General features: G+C 48.4%; 1 protein-coding gene across 1 annotated transcript in view; it reads left to right on the top strand.

The window, feature by feature from the left end:
* PCSK6 (proprotein convertase subtilisin/kexin type 6) overlaps nucleotides 1-17070 on the top strand; it is a gene marked incomplete at its 5' end in the record, with an annotated part of 180610 nt that overhangs the window by 45708 nt on the left and 117832 nt on the right. Inside the window, 4 exons of the mRNA XM_032391278.1 lie at nucleotides 713-817; nucleotides 14945-15055; nucleotides 15601-15744; nucleotides 16703-16779. Of these exons, the coding sequence (XP_032247169.1) occupies nucleotides 713-817; nucleotides 14945-15055; nucleotides 15601-15744; nucleotides 16703-16779 (437 nt within the window). The remainder of the gene's footprint in view (nucleotides 1-712; nucleotides 818-14944; nucleotides 15056-15600; nucleotides 15745-16702; nucleotides 16780-17070) is intronic.

Genomic DNA, 17070 nt, shown 5'->3' with positions numbered 1-17070 from the left:
GCAGATGGACCCGCGTGTTTTCTTTGGCTCCCTTGTTGCGCTTGGGAGCGAACGTTCGTTCTTAGATATTTCAGTTTACCCGTGGGGTGGAGAGTATGGAGTTTGTTTATAAATGAATATTTTGGTGCAGGCCTGATTTGACACTAACTTAGCTACTTCAGGGATGCTTGACCCTAAGTGAACATTAATTCTTGTCTACAAAACTTGGCCAAGAGAGTACAAATTTTAAAGGCTATGAACTTACCACAAGATCTGGAAGAGCATGTGCTTCATTGGAAATACTACCCTGCATTGTTTGTCCCAAAAGGAGTATCTAAATCCACCTTCATGTTTGTAAACGCTGAATATTGGCCAGAGAGATGAGTGGGAAAGCGTAATGGAGAGTGTGTGTCCTTTGGGAGCAGAATGAGTCTCTCAGAGAAGGGGGAGATTTTTGTGGGATGGAGGATTTTTGAAGCTGGTTATAAGACTATTAACTGGGGGCACCTGGGTGGCTCTGTCAATTAAGTGTCTACCTTTGGCTCAAGTCATGATCTCAGGGACCTGAGATCGAGCCCTGCATCTACTCTGCTCAGTGGGGAGTCTGCTTCTCCCTCTCCCTTTGCCCCTCCCCCCTGCTCGTGTGCTCTCTCTCTCTCTCAAATAAATAAAATCTTAAAAAAATTTTAAAAAGACTGTATTAACTGATAACATCCTGCTTCTTGTTTTGCAGATTGGAAACCTGGAAGATTACTACCATTTTTATCATAGCAAAACCTTTAAAAGATCGACCTTGAGTAGCAGAGGCCCTCATACCTTCCTCAGAATGGACCCCCAGGTACAGATCTCTGCTCCCAGGACAGGGCCCTTTCCTAAGGCCTGGAGTGTTGTTTGCTTTTAGTTTGGGTCTGTGGTTCTAAAAATAACTGAGTCTTGATTTTTAACGTGATGCTACGTAGTCATTAGTTTTCCTTATCCGCTTTGAATAAAGCAAGACAGACGCACAGCAACACATCAGACCATCTGAATGCTCGGAATATGTGGTCCCTTGTCAGACTGGAGAATTTCAATTCTGGACTTCAGTTTGAAGCAACGATCAAATGAGTGTAGATCTATTGATATTTTAAATCTTTAAAAATGAACAAAACACACAGTAATCAGAGGAGATAAGTATATGGATATTACCCACAAAAGCAAAAAGACTAGGCAATTCAAGCTAGTGTTTTAGTAATGAAATCAGAGATCGGGCTGATGGATGTTTTTGTGGCTGTCGTAACACATGTCTTAATGGTTACCATGAATTTAAAAACTTGGGCAGTAAATATAACTGTTTTCCCCTTACAAATTCATGTGATCTTTGAGATTAGAACAAGTATAATTTGCCAAGGGGCTAACAGTTTGTTTTCATATAATTCATGTTTATTGGGTCATGAATTATACATCCTCTCTGAATAGATTTGAGACTAATATTTCACAAACGCCAGTCAACAGATACTTGGTAAGCTTAACAATTCAAGATGGTCAGGTTAACTTTTGAGGACTTCATTTCATTCAGCAGGTGACGTTGGAATACCAGCCATGGGTCAGGCTCTGTCCATAGCAGCACCATTGGAGTGGGTGGTCAGGCTGATAGAAAATGAAGCAGTAAGTAGAGAAATAGGTGATCTGTCACAGGGTGATGAGTGCTAGGAGGGAAGATGAAGTTCACGTGAGAAGCAGTAGCAGTCCCAACAAAGAAACGAGGCCGTTGGTAAATCATAGTTTTCGAACGTGGAAATCGCCTTCTCTTAAAAGCAATGTGCTAAATCTTAGTTTGGGTTTCCAAGCTGGTACACAATACTATTTCTTTATTCCCACATAATATTTATAATAAAGTTTCCATAGAGAAATGGGTTCTTGGTGTTGTCCCAGGTCACCCCACTGACCGTCGTGGCTCCTTTTATAATGGCTGAGCTGGGGGGCGGGGGGGGGGGGGGGGGGGGGGGGGGGGTTGCGCGGGAGAGATGGTCTATCCCTGGGCACAGTACCTGAAACACGCTTCTCCAGAGTATCACTTCGTGGTGTTCTGATTTCAAGCACGTGAGAAACTGGTCCTCATGGAACTCATTCATGTAATTGGGCTGTGACGAGGCAGACGTGTCTTGTACATATTTCTGAATTGATTTTATAGGCGGGTGGACGAATGGATAGGTGGATAGATAGAAGGAAATAGATATGAAGCATTATGCTAATCCCATTATTCCTTCTTAGCAGGGAAAAAGAAGTCGATGTTCATTGAGGGACTACTGTGTGCTTGAGCACTTTAACGTACATCAGCTCACCTGGTCATAGGGGGCTATGATTATACCTACGTGCGTTCACACCGTGGAATTGGAAGGAATGGTTTTTCAAAGGGGCTGGTATATTTTTTTCCTCTTGGAAGCAGAGCCAGATTGTGGTTGCTGATCCCCACAGAATGGGACAATTGGAGAAGGATGAGCAGACCCAATGCTTCCGTCAGCGTAAAACTGAGAGGAAGGGGTACTCTGTGCTGGTCACCAAAGAAACGTGCATTCTTTGAGGCTGCAAGGGGGGTGCTGAGATTCATAGTAGCAGCATCGGTCAAAGCGTTGAGAAACTTCGGAGCTAGGAAGAGAGTTGCTGCCAGGCCCTCCACAGTTTCACTTCCAAGCAAGCAGTGTGCTCAGTCTTGTGAAGACGACATGCTTATTCTTCGTCGGAAGTCTTCAGAGTTATTAAATTGTGACCGCGCAGATAGTTACAACAAAGGGCAAGCCGTTTGAATGGGGGCGCCCCATCCCCCAACAGAAGCATGCAATGAGAAGATAATGGGGCAGTGCATTTCTTGGCCCCTTTTCCACAGGGCGTTCTGAGAATTAAGCTGTTTCTCCATTGTTAGAACTACGGCAGAGTTCAGATAGGCCCTGAGTTTTATAGACATCCTTTTTTTTTTTTTTTTTAAGTGACTAAATTTTAAAGCATTTGAAGGTATCCGGGGCACCTGGGTGGCTCAGTTGGTCAAGCGTCCGACTCTTGATTTCAGCTCAGGTCATGATCTCAGGGTCCTGGGATGGAGCCCCACGTTGGGCTCTGTGCTCAGCACAGTCTACTTGGGATTCTCTCTCCCCTTTTCCTCTGCCCGTCCCCCCACTCACTCACTTTCTCTCTCAAAATAAATAAATAAATGAATCTTAAAACAACAACAACAACAGGGGTGCCTGGTGGCTTAGTCGGTTAAGCATCTTCCTTCAGCTCAGGTCATGATCCCAGGGTACTGGGATCGAGTCCCATGTTTGGGCTCTCTGCTCAGTGAGGAGTCCGGTTCTCCCTCTCCCTCTATGCTCTCTCTCTCTCTAGTAAATAAATAAAAAAAACTAAAAAAACAAAACAAAACAAACAAAACACCTAAACCCCCCCCCCCCCAAAAAAACATTAAAAGATATTCAACTTGACTGCACTTCCTTTCCTTCCCCAAATATTGATTGTGCACCTGCTGGGCACGAGGCCCTGTGCCCCAAGGGAAGCAGAGATGCCCACCCAGCTGGTGTCCGCCCTGGGTGAGCTCCCAGCAGAGCAGGGCACGGGAATCGGGCATGAGATTGTGAGGCAGCAGAGAAGGAGCCCGGGGAAGGCTTGAGGGCGTGGGGTGGGTGTGTCCAGACCCGCCTCCGCTGCAGCATCTAAGGTGCGGGGCTTTTGAGGTGCATCCAGAGTACTCCCTTCCGTTTGGGACTAGGGCAAACCATTCCCAGCCATCAGCCGTGTCCTTGAAGGGACGAGAAGGAAGGATAGACTTTCTCTTAGCAAAGACTGTGGCAGTTAGGCTTCTTTCAAATAAAAGTCCTTTTTATACAAGAGCTTAATAAGCTCCTGGCACGGCTGCTATCAAAGCATCGTTCCACTGTAGAAGAAAGAGAGAAAAGGTAAACAGCCTGCACATTCCAGCCCTGCCTGCGACTTCCGCGCGATTGGAAACTGCTTTCTCGCAGCACTAATTAAATTTGTAGCCGCGGGGAAAGCAGAGAGACATCTGACCCAATTATGAATTCAGAATCGCAAGCGAAATCCCCCTGTTTAAATCAGTCTAGTTGAATACAAACCACATCAATTAGCTGTCAGTCTGACTGACTAATATTTACTCGGCCTCGTCATTCTGATGAAATATTGGGCAAAACTAGCTGTTTTACCCAAGTGTTTCGTGTCCCCTCTTCTTGCAGCGCTCCAGAACGCTTTCCTACACCAGCGAAGCATTTCTGCGACACCTAGGCATGTGGAGATTGTGTGATTAGTATTATTAAGGGAAGGACAAGATGAGTTAATATTATTCAGAGACACTGGAATGCAAAGTCGCCGTTAGGTTCAAATGACCACACTGGAAATGAACGTTACAGGGCTTCGAGTACAGTGCGATCGAATGCAGATGGTATTTTATTGTAATTAGCTCCAGCCCCTATTGTATAAAAAGCGCTTTGATAAGGGATGGAATTTACAATCCACCCCTACCTCACAAAAGAGCTGATGGAATGTACGTTTGTTAAAACAAAACAAAACAAAACAAAACACAAGTGGGGAGGGAATACTGGAGACTGAAGACTCCTTTTCGCATGCATGCGTACAGACACACGCATTTATTCAGCATCTTTTTTTTTTTTTTTTTTTGCACGGATCCCGTCCCAGAATTGTGCCGTCATTTTTCTTTACATTCTTAATTACCTTTACTCGATGCTTTTTCTAACCACCCTCGGAAAAGGGCCATTTTGCTCCAAGGGCTTTGTGGATCAGCCCTCTCCTTGGGAGAACAACCCGACTGTTCTCCGCGCGCGCAGTATCAGTCACTGGGTTTTTCCAAGGGCTGTCATTTAAGCAAACTGAAAGCATTTGTTTTTAACTTGTTCTTTTGCCAAAAGTCTGGAGAAGGGTGGATGTTACAGAAGCATCAGCCAATGGCTGTAAGGGCTCACAAATTTTTTTTAAATTACTTATTCTGATTTTGTTCCAAGCTGGCTTATAGTTCGGCGTGGCTGGCTGCATCTTCCAACCCTTACATTTTAGTGCGATGACTGTGGCCCAGCCCTTCCCTTCCTTTCCGTTCTCAGCCAGATTGATGACGGAAATGGAAGGATAAAGATGTTACCAGGCAGGCCCTCCGTGGCTCCTTCTGGGGCGGTGGGAGCCTTCGGTTTGAGGCCGCATGTCAGTGTTTTAAGCTCAGAAGTTGGAAATGGTTTCTACGACCAGAGTAGGCACTCTGTTTTGTAGGATGGGACTTTGCCCCCAGAGTTTAATCAAAGCTCAGGTTTCTTTCCAGCAGTGATGCAACGTTTAAGCAGATCTTTCCATTAACCACAGATGGAGTTTTATCTGAGAGTTTTGTGTGCTAGAGCCATTCGAAGTGCAAACAAAAAGTTCCTGGCAAATTCAAGCACATAGACAGTAAGTGACCACGTTGCTCTCAGGGTCAATGAACTTGTAGCTGGGGGCCGAAGGCAGGGGAGGGCCGCCACCCAGGGTCCGATGGATTTGTCCATCTGGGGACAAGAGACATCTCCAGCTGTCTCTTCATGTTTTCAGGACGACCTGACTGGGTCGAGTGGAATGGCTACCCTGAACTGGTAAAAAAAAAAAAATTAGAATTTTAAAATATACTTCAGAAACACGGAGATTTATTATTCCACCAGCACGTTCGATGCTTCCGCCTAGATGCCTCATAGACATGTCAAAGTCCACGCGTCCCCGACCCAGCTGACCACCTCTGACCCTGCCTCTGTCTCAGAGAGAAACACCATCTGCATCCACGGCGTGAGCAGCAACTTCCCTCACGCCACACTTGTTCCGTCTCCTATACAACTCCGTGCTCCCCTTGTCCCGTGTCGCTCCCAGGCCCTCTGTCACCTGGACCACTGCCCTGACCCCCTCACTGGCCTGCCCTGGGCTTCCTCACCTCTCACCGGTCTGCTCGCCACCCTCCCAAGAGATCCTGTGAAACACATATGGGATGCTGCCACTGGCCCTTGGGAGGTCCTTCCCTTCTTCCGCCGGCTTCTCTGTGGCCCCTGGACCCCAGCCACACTGGCCTTTCCAGCCCCCCTCACGTGGCATTGGCTCTTTCCCCCTGCAGACCCTGTCTCTTCCTTGCTCGCCTCAGCTCCTGTGTGCCTGCCACCAGAAGTTAGCTCAGCGTCCTCCGATTTGACTTGCTCTCCCTCCAGTTGTATGTTTATATTCTAGACTTGTGGGACTTCCTCACTGGATTCCAGGAGCGGAGGGGTCATGTCTGTTTATCTCACTACTCTCGTCCCAGTCGGACACTTGAGCGTGGCAGGGCCAGAGAGGGTCTAGGTGGGGGCTCCACGTCCAGCCTTCATTCCGAGCTGCCGCGGTCACAGGTGATGCACCATCTTGAAGGGTTTAGTGGTCATGTGGACGTAGGAGAAATTGTGCTGTCCTCCTCTTTGAGGCTCTTGCACACAAGAGCAGGAAAGAAGCCTATCCAGCTCGGCAGCTGTCGGATTTACTTGACCACGGCCTCCTCCCTTTTGTTCCCGTAAACATCTGTTTCCTGGCCATTTTGGAAATAGTACCAAGATCAAGGGCCCAGGTGGGAGCACACAGGAGTGCACGGCAGTGTTTGGTGGGAGTGATGAGTGGTTTAGTGTGCTTGGAATCTGGTAAGCGACAGGGCCGAGGTTGATGGGAGTTACAGATGGTTCCCAGGGGGCTGGGAGCACGAGGCTGGGGATAGTGTGCAGTTTTCCAGATCCCAAGGAGAGGCAATGGGAAGGTAAGACGACCTGAGGTGGAAGGGCTTGCAGATAGAAGCATGTGAGCCCATCTCTTGCCAGTGGATTATAAAGTTCTCGAGGGCCAAACAATCTCAGTTGTTTTATTGCCTTACGAGTCTAGCATACTACCCAGGAAATAGTAGAAAGACGCTTAGTCAGTGTTTATTGAAACATATCTCAGTTTGCACAGAGTAGGTTCACATAATCAAGTTGTATCTGTTATCATTTGCTTATCCCCTTCTTTTTAAATAATGACATTAGAAGTGAATTGTGGCCCGCCTTTGTAACATGATGACAAAAATCCGAGAAAGGGCTTGAACGAATTATCACACTGCATTGTGTATGGCAGTAATGATGGTGCTGACCAGTGTCGGCTTGGTGAACGCTGTGGGGGCGGGGGGCGCTAGGCTCTAGCCACCTGCCCCGTTGTTCATGAGTAGAGGCAGGTCATACTCAAGGGGGGACAGGACTACCTTCTCTTTCCTTTCAGCAGAGTAAGAACTAACTTACAAATGAATGAGGAGAGTCCATTTCCCAAAGTACTTTCACACTTCCTACTCTCCAAAACGGGCAGAATGAGTACTGTCATTTCTCACCAACGTGAAACAGTCGTGGCCCATGTGGTTCGGCTTGGATGGCAAGGGTTGGAGATAGGCTACACATTGTTTCAGCTCTGGCTGTGGGTGAGGAAGTGGATTGGGGGCTAGGCCCCAGTTGCCTCTGCGACGTGGGAGGAGAAGGATGGTGGGTTTTTAAGCTGAGTCAGGATACCATCAGGATACCCTTTATTTTGTTGGTTCATCTTCCTTCTCTTCTCCCTCATCGACTGCCCTGGCTCCTGGGTTTCCAGCTGAGCAACTGCCAGAGCAGCCCAGCATCCCCCACCCCGCCCCAAGGTGATACCCTCAGAGGGGCTCGGGCGTCTCATTGAGGGTAATGAGGCTGTCCAGTCATTGCTTGCTTGGGGGACTGGCCCCTCTGCCCCCCACCCCCACCCCCAGGAACATAAGTGTGACTGCACTTCTCAATTCCTCATATGGAAAGCCCTGATCCACTTTCTACTCCATGAGCCTAGCTGAATTCAATGGTTCATACCCATTTTGGAATCACAGGCCCCTTTGAAAAGCTGATGAAAGTTCTGGATTCTTTCTCTCTCTCTCTCCAGAGGAAAAAAGAAATCATGTCCTCATGTTCACACTACTTTGCCTATAGTTTCTGGGGCTCCCTGGGATGTTCGCCTGTCCTTCCATTCCTGAGGGACCCTAGGCCCTAGGGGAAGAAGGCCCCAGCTTAGCTCCTGGCTCATTTCATGTGTGCATTAACCGTTGCCCATCATGTGACAGGGGCCACCTTGCAAGCTGTAAGGTGACTTGCACTTGTCGGGGAGTATTATTTTTCTTTCTTTCAATTCTCCACTCCATGGGTTAGCTTCTTAGCTCTTTACCTGGTTGAAAGTTGCCCCAATGAACGTTGGGCCAAGGTGTTGAGAGGAGTCAGTGTTGACAGGAACCAAGATCTTAAGCATCAGAGACTATGGAGTACAAAGGCATCTCAGAAATGGGCTGACCCGACCCCCTGACCTTACAGCTTGGAGGCTGAAGCCCAGGCAGGCCACCCAGCCTCCCACAGGCAGAGTGAAGACAGAGGTTTATCGTCTACATTCCTTCTGGTGAGCTTGTTCTCTCTTAGGATTTGGTGGCACCTGGCCCTCGGGGGTCTGGCCTCTGACTTCTTCCACAGCTATTTCCTGGCCTGCAGTCAGGGCTGGCTTACTCACAAGCAAGCAGTAGAGGGAATTCCCTGTCCTTTAGCAATTACAGAAGAGGCTGCCCTTCACTTTGATGATGCTAAGGGAGAAAGAAAAAAGCGAGCTGGCAGGAGCTGTCTCCCACGCTCTGGATACAACCGTGCATGGAACACAAAACCTATACAGAATTAACTCTCAATAAACTGAGCGTACCAGTGGGCACTTCAAGGGAGTTTAGCAACTCAGTTCAAATGCGTGCCCTTCCCCTGGAGGTAGTGGGGTCCTGAGAGGGTGTGGGAGCAAGGATCTCTGTGAATGGCCTTTGTCGCCTTAGCTCAATCTCAGGGCAAAGACCCTGGAGCCCCCTTCTAGGACTTTCTAGCTCCTACCAACTTCCTGAGGCTTCTGAAGCCATAGTGGGGCCCCCATGAGCCATTGAGGGCTTTGCAGCAGGGCGTGAGCACATGGTGGCTTTGGGTGGAATAGAGCTGGGCTTTCATGCTCTCGCTGCTGACATGGGCTTATGGGAGGAAGCTACAAAACAAACCGTTTGTCACTTGTCGAGCCCACGACTGCTGTGCTAGGCCAGCTTCGGGTCTGGCAGCATGCCTGTGGCCCACAGGGAAGAGGATATGCCCAGGGCTGCCCAAGCTATGCCTGCCAGAATGACACTTGGACACTCTTACAGTTCAGTAAGCATTGATCACCCGTGACACCCACAGGCCATCTAGTGGGATCCTGCTCATTTATGTCACCTCTTTATACACATCTTTACATTTTACCTTCTCTATAGAATGGCATTCCCAGATGACTAATTTTAATTTGACTTCTCAAGAAGAAAGATGGGGTGGGGGCATGCCCGGCAAAAGAAAGCATTGCTATTCACGGTAACCTTGGGAAGATGAGGAAGTCTTCTGCATGCCTAGAATTCTCTTCCCCACAGCAAATAACTTTCTATGATAAATATGCTGTAGGTTTAGCAAGAAACATACCCCCCAAAAAATAGGTAAAAGGAAAGGGGTCAGCGTGAAGTTCCACCTTCAAAACATGACTGTGAAGAAATCAAGACATTTTATACAGGTTTATACAGGGGTGCTAGGAGAGCTGATTTGTGTTTGGGCCACATGTTTGGCAAACCTTGCTCTTGGCCCAAATCATTTATGGTTGATCTTCCATACACAAAAAAAAATCAATCAAGGTCATCGGGTGGTCATTAAGACTCAATTGCATTTTCTCCTCTGAAATGTGTTTTTAATAGTCTACTTGTGGTTATATTTGTAATCTGAAATGTATTCATTGAACTTCACTCCTGCGTTCAAGAAGCATTTAGTGAACTCCTATATCCCACACATTGCCTGGCACACTAAAATACAGTGGTGAGGAAAACCCAGGCCCGCCCACAGGCCAGTGGGGAGCAGAGGGCGATCAGACGGACCCCCAGATACATCCAATCATGGCCAGTGCCGGAAGAACGAGGTGCGGGACAAGCCCTCGACCTCAGGCAGAGACTCACCGAAGTTTGTATTCATCCTCTGTCAGTTTTCATTTTGCCTTTTCCGTAAGAAAGACGATGATACTTTGGTCCAGCAAAGCTTTCCTGAGCTAGTACCTGTTACAGGGCAGGTGTTTGCTGAGAGCTGGGGAAAAAAGGGTGACCTCAGTCATCCCTCCTGAGAGGAAAGAAGGGCTCCTGAGTAACAGTGTGCACACTGGGGGGTGAGGGCAGTGGTAAAGAGACATGCAGGGGAGCCTAGGAGCCCCGAGGGGGATCCCTTCAATGGCCAGCCTGGATGTCAGAAAAGGTTTCCAGCACGTGTGGAGGTCAAAAGATGAATATAAGTAAGTGGCCTGGGGAAGGGGGAAGGGCATGCCAGTCAGAAGGCGCAGAGCCTCATGGCACAGCCAGGCCTGCTGGCTGTGGAAGGCCAGGCGAGAGTAGCCTGGGGGTAGAGTGAGGTTCAGAGGGGAGAGGTGAGGAGGGCCGTGTGACCTGTCGGGCAGGGAGTGGTCGGGGCGAGAGCTACAGATCTGTATGGGAGGTGGTTCTAGCCAGAGTTGGCCCCAGTGGGAACACCAGGGTAGCTGTTCTGGGGTTGAAAATAGTGGTAAAGAGCGGCTGCCTCGAGCATGTCTCCCTGGCCCAGGGTACCTCCCAGGGCAGCCTCAGCCACAGCAGCCCCTCCTCTGGGGTCCCATGTGTTCTCATCACCAGCGACGAGAGGGGAGGCCTGGCCGAGCTGGGAATCCCAGATCCTCCATTACCAGGACAGCCTCATGGATTCTTAAACATTGAAAAATCCCAGCCCTGATTAAGGCCACTATTTAAAGCTGTATTACTCTCTGAGGACAGCTGTAACAAATGGGCCACACACTGGATGGCTTAAAATAATAGAAATTTATGATCTCACAGTCCTGAAGTCTAGCAGTCTGGAATCAAGGTCTCCATAGGGCAGTAACTCCCCTGAAGGCTCCAGCTGAGAATCTTTCCTTGCCTCTTCCAGCTTCTGTTGGCTCCAGGTGTTCCTTGGCTTCTGGCTGCATCCCTCCCATCTCTGCTTCTGTCTCCATCTTCCCGAGGGCTATCCTCCTGCCTTCTTGTATGGGGACACGTGTCATTGGAATTTAGGGCACACCCAAATAATCCAGGGTAATCTCATCTGGAGATCCTTTACTTAGTTACTTCTGGGTGGACATACCTTTTGGGAGGCCACCATCAACCTACTATAAAACCTATGGAGGGGCCTGGGTGGCTCAGTTGGTTGAGCATCTGACTCTTTGATTTCAGCTCAGGTCATGATCTCAGGGTCATGGGATCGAGCCCCACATTGGGCTCCGTGCTCAGTGTGGAGTCTGCTTGAGATTCTGTGTCTCCCTCTCCCTCTGCCCTTCCTCTCTGTCTCTCAAATAAATAAATAAGTACAATCTTAAAAAAAAAAAAAGCCTGTGGGGAGTGAAGTAGAATGAGCAGGCACTTTCTTGTGCGTAATATTCCCTCTTCCTTCAGTCCAGTGATCTGAAGGTTTGATGCACGATCCATTGTCTTCATAAGAAGGTTGGGCTCAACCCTTACCAGGCGTACTTAGGCCCTGAATGTATTTTAGTATGCTCCAGGCCCACTCCTTTGCAGATTTACTTGAGTTTAGGACTGATTTTCTGAGTTCTATGTCTGTGGCCTTGAAAGGTAGATCGTGCGTACAGTACACTGTCTCCTCCCCTGCATTTTTCACCAAGAGAACGTCTGAACGCCTCCCCAGGAAGTTGAGGGATCTGGATAGACCATGAGTGAATCTTCAATGTAAAGGGGCCATCCAGGTAAACTGCCAGAGAAATAGTATGAAGAATACTTGAAACCCCACAAAGGATCCTGGGTTGCCTTTTCTAAGAAAGATAATCACATGCATCAAGGAAAATAGCCTCAGTCGGGTCTCCCTCCCAGCCTCGACACCCACCATCAGGACCACTTCACTGTTTTGCCCTATTTGTTCCCAAGTTCTGCAGAAGAATCATTCCATGAGTGACGCCTCCTTGGAGATCCTAAACTACCCATCCCTTTTTCATAAATCACATCAGTGTTCATGGACAAAGACCCTCAGACATGCCTGTGGGAGCGTCACCCCTTTAACAAGGACAGGCGCAGATACTATTTGATGGGAGAGCTAAAGTTTTAGTCATGTGGTTTTGGGTTAGCCCCTGTGACCTTGCTAGACAGGCCAGGTGGCTCCTGGGTTCCAGCCTGAGGGGCCTCTGCAGAACCCTGTATCTGAGCTGGGGGTGCAGCAGAGGGTGTCTTGGTCCTGGATGGGACGCAGTGGTGTTCAGGGATCAGACATACAGTAACACTCAATGCAACTTTGTCAAGCGAGCAACTGAATATGCAACCAGAGGGGCCGTACCGTCCAGAGGAATGAGGCCAGGTAGACTGGGCAAATGACGAGATACAAGTGTCTAGGATCCCCTTGTACTTCCCAGCACTTGGCTGAGAAACAAGGCAGTGACTGGAGCCCAGAGAAAGAAAATGGCAAGCAAGCCCAGACCCCAGGGATCACTGGCCCAATCAGCCTGTGACAGTGAGGTCACCTGCGATTCCGTCTGAATAATTTGTTATATTTGGTTCCATTGGCCTGACAGCGCCTCGCTGGTTGTCAAAGACTTATCATGACCTGTCGCAGGAGAGAGGGTTTCCGTTGAGACCATGCTAGAGGGAGAGCCCCCAACTGTGCCACGGACCCGTGCCATGATCGCCTGCCCTCAGCATTCGGTGTTAATGTTGGGTTCTTACCCAGAGTCCAGCCATGACTGGGGGCCAGGATGCCCATACTCTTTCATCCCACTAGGGGACTATCTTGTGACTTAGGGCAACTTGCCTTCCCATGTCACCTCCCTGATTTGGGCGAGTCACCCACTTGGGCTTGGAAGAGGAGAGTTCACCTCCTTCTCCTCTGTAACTGGAAGTGGGGCCTGGTGTCCGCAGTGGACAAAAGATGCTGGATGTCAGTAAGATGGGTGGTAAGTCAGTGGGGCAAGATGGATTGGGAACACGCCGGGGAGCTTGGGGCCATTAGTGGTACACGTAACACTCTATTTTGTAATTAGTGTTTAGCAGATTAGGAAATATTGTCTTAAGCGTTTTATACCAGGTAAATCTTTCTGGTTCAGGCAGTGATGTATGGGGAGGTTGAAAATGCCATCAGAGGGTATTGTGAACAAAATGTCTCATTGTCTAGTTTTATTTTGCATGGAAGTATCTATCCACAGCAGTCATAAATTGTCTAGGACTTGGGGCTGAGGTTAGTTTTAGTGCCTAGCCCAAAATTGTTTTTGAGCTGTTTGTGGTGTTTCTAAGGAACCTGGTCTGTCTGCTGGTGTTTCAGGAACAAAGCACATTGGCAGTGGGACAGGCTGTGATACTCCTTTCTAAGCATTTTGTCCTGTTGACCAGTGTTGCCTTTCAGATCAATCCCCACCCTTAAATGTGAGGCTGTATGTGGGGCTGTTCTGCATACCCCCTTCAGGACAGTGTGGGGAAGTTGAGGCCAAGAGAGGTCTGAGGGAAGACATCTTGCCCCTCTGCCCTTGGGTGCCTTTTATTCCCTTCCAGAGTTGCCTCGGGTGGCTCCCACGGGTGGCTATGCCAGCCTTGGGTCTGAGCCTGGGTCACCAGCCGTGCCTGGGCCCCCACTGCCCCCACCCTTGAGGCTCCCATCCCCCCTTCCTTCTCCTCCTCGCTCCACTTTCCCTACCTGTCTGCCACTTCAGAGCCTGCATCACACTCCGGGCTGCTTGGTGGGAGCCCCCACCTAGAGCACAGACTCCCGAGAGCAGAGCCCCAGTGCCCTCATCCTGCCCATCTCCACCCCAGAGCCAGACCAGGCCCCAAAGGGAGGCATTACTGAATCAGGTGGGACCACGGCAGCAGGACCAAGAAAATGCTTTGCTTCAGGGCATGGGAATTCTGTTCCCCATGATCTTTTAAAAGTAAAAATAAAACAAAACAAATGTCTTCTACCTTGAAAAACTCTTACACACACACACACACACACACACTGAAGTGAGCGCTTTATATACACCAGTTCATATGCCAGTGCTCCCTCATGACAACCCATGATGTGCCCATTGTACAGATGAGCAAACTGAGGCCAGGAGGTTATTGGACCACTCTCAGTCTTACAGCTGGTTGAGTGTGGGCCTGGGTTTTGAATCTAGGCCACTAGGCTCCTGGATTCCTGCTCTTAAATATCATGTATACTCCCTCTCAGACTATTTTCCTTGGTTGTGAAGGCAGATCACGCCAATGGAAAATTTATAAAACCCTAAATTTCTAAATTTCTAAAATAATTTAGAAATTTTAAATTAGCAATAATGTCACCACCAAAGAATTGCGGCTATTAACATTTTGCCGTGTCTCTTTCTAGATTTTTCTCTGTGCTTATTTTGGTACCATGTTTCCCGCGGCTGCTAAAAATTCCAACGTCTGGATTACTGTAATTTACTGATTCCTGTCCTCTCTGTAGAACATCTTGCTTCCAACTTCCAAGAACCGTTAGATCAATTTCTCCCCTCTTCACACTCTTTCCATTCTCATACATGTATTTCCTTCATATTCGGGCCAAGGGTCACCAGACAATTCACTGGCAACTTTACAAGCTTTCTCTCTCTCTCTTTTTTATTTTTTTAGTAGAATGATTTCAAAACCTATTTCCCCTGCCACGAGTTCTCATCTTTCAAATGTGGTCATTTTGAAGTGAAAAATGTCTCCTTGGTATTTACCATCCAAGACTCCTGTGAGACAGATATTCATGAAAAAGGACACTTGTGTAGCACCTACCGAGAGATAACAGACACAATCATGAGATCCTCTTTAAAATAAACAGTAACTGTAAAAAAAATAAAAATAAAAATAAATAAAATAAATAGTAACTGCATTTCTCCCTGCCAGGTGAAATGGTTCCAACAACAAGAAGTTAAACGCAGGGTGAAGAGACAGGTGCGAAGTGACCCTCAGACCCTCTATTTCAACGACCCCATTTGGTCCAACATGTGGTACATGGTGAGTAGGGCCTTGCTGCCCCCAGGGCATTTGCATTGCTGTGTTGCCGAGATGGCTTAATTTCCCCCCAGCAGAGCTAAATCCTCACAGCAACCCGAAACAGACACACTTCCTATCAGTGTGAAACCCCTACTTCAAGGCTGTGTAGCAGAGACGTTCTTGTGAACGGTTTAAGAATGAGGCGAAATGCCCCAGGGGAGTGGTGGGGGAGTCTCTGGGCGGAGGAGTGATTTCATGCAAGCTTAGGACTAAGTAAACAGTGAAGACTAAGAGCCCGCACAGGAAGATGATGCCCTAGGAAAATGATAGATTGCCAGGTGTGGAAAAAGCACAGGGAGCACTTCACATTTACTCTTCCTGGAAATGGGTGAGAGAAAGGGGTTGTCTGCTCTGTAGGGCACGGGGAAGTGTTTCCTCCTTACATACTTAGGAACATCCCTGCTGGGTTTATGCGGTACAGTGTGTCCATCCTACGCCACAGTGTGGCCTCAAGGAGTCCGTGCTGGGGGGCGGGGGGGGGGGGCTTGTGTCTTCTGTGCATACAGCACTGTGGTGACAAGAACAGCCGCTGCCGATCAGAAATGAACGTCCAGGCAGCGTGGAAGAAGGGCTACACTGGGAAAAACGTGGTGGTCACCATCCTTGATGATGGCATAGAGCGGAATCACCCCGACCTGGCACCAAACTATGTAAGTCAAGCCTAGGAACGTGCAAAGATATTCAACCATGCTAGTCATTCAATAGGTACAAATTTTAAAAACTGTAAGGTGCCATTTCTCCCCCACGCCCCCCCCCCCCATTATATTAAATGATACAGAAAACCATGATGGGGAAGGTTGGCGAAACACACTTCCCTCTGCCATCCTGGAGCCAGGGGTTGCCCAGAAGGATTGGTCCAGATGTTTGAAGAGTCACATGTACTCCTGAGAATGGGTCCTAAAGAATTCAGAAACTTGGGTGGAGCTGGTCATCGGACTAACACGAGCAGCGTGAAACATGACATCGTTAAAGCCTGGGCTCTGGACCCAGCTGCCTGGGTTTCTATTCTGGCTCTGCAGCTCACTAGCTCTGAGACCTCAGGCAAGTTGCTTCACCTCTGGGCCTCAGTGTCACCATCTGTAAAATGGTATCTCATCAGGTTATTGCGAGGATCGAATGTCTTTGTAAGTGTAAAGACACTTACTACAACACGGATGAACCTTGAGGACATTAAATGGAAGATGCCAGTCATGAAAAAACCCAAATACTGTATGATTGTGCTTATCGGAGGCACCTAGAACAGTCAAATTCTTAGAGACAGAAAGCAGAATGGGGGTTTGCCAGGAGCTGGGGGACTGGGGAGTGGGGAATTAGCGTCTGATGGGTGCCAAGTGTCAGCTTTGCAAGATGAAGAGGTCTGGGGATGGAGGGTGGTGATGGCTGCACAACAGTGTGAATGTACTTAACGCCATTGAACTTTATACTTTAAAATGGTTAGGAGGCTACATTTCGTTGGGTGTATTTTACCGCAATAAAAATGTATGTAAGAGGATAGTTACAGGAAGAGAGTACCAAGTATATGTTTTTCTCTACTTTCTAGTAGAGGCATAAAAATCATTTAAAGCATGCTATGCCGTTTCTCTTCAGTCACTGAGATTTCTTTGTTAGGATTCCTATGCAAGCTATGATGTCAACGGAAATGATTATGACCCATCTCCACGCTATGACGCCAGCAATGAAAATAAGTACGTCACTTTGTCTCCTCCTTCCTTGCTTCCCTGGCCCTCTCCCTGCAGAATCACTATTGAACTGGCTCCCAGTAGGGATTCCAGAAAGGTGATGGGGCTGCCTGGCCGGTGTCTGGGGCTTACCCAGGAGCCAGAAGCCAGTCTGGGCACAGCCCTTCAGGCATAAGACGGCCTCTGTGGGTTTCGCCTCTTCCTGAGGGATGTCACCTCTGCTGGTCGGCTAGAAACGGGTATTTGACTAACATTGTTCCGGTTTCCAACCTTGTGTCCATGACCAGCTGTGTGAAG

The sequence above is a fragment of the Phoca vitulina genome, unplaced genomic scaffold, assembly GCF_004348235.1.
Source record: "Phoca vitulina isolate PV1807 unplaced genomic scaffold, GSC_HSeal_1.0 scaffold61, whole genome shotgun sequence".
NCBI classification, from domain to species: Eukaryota; Metazoa; Chordata; class Mammalia; order Carnivora; family Phocidae; genus Phoca; species Phoca vitulina.
This window is presented reverse-complemented; position numbering and strand designations above follow the sequence as displayed.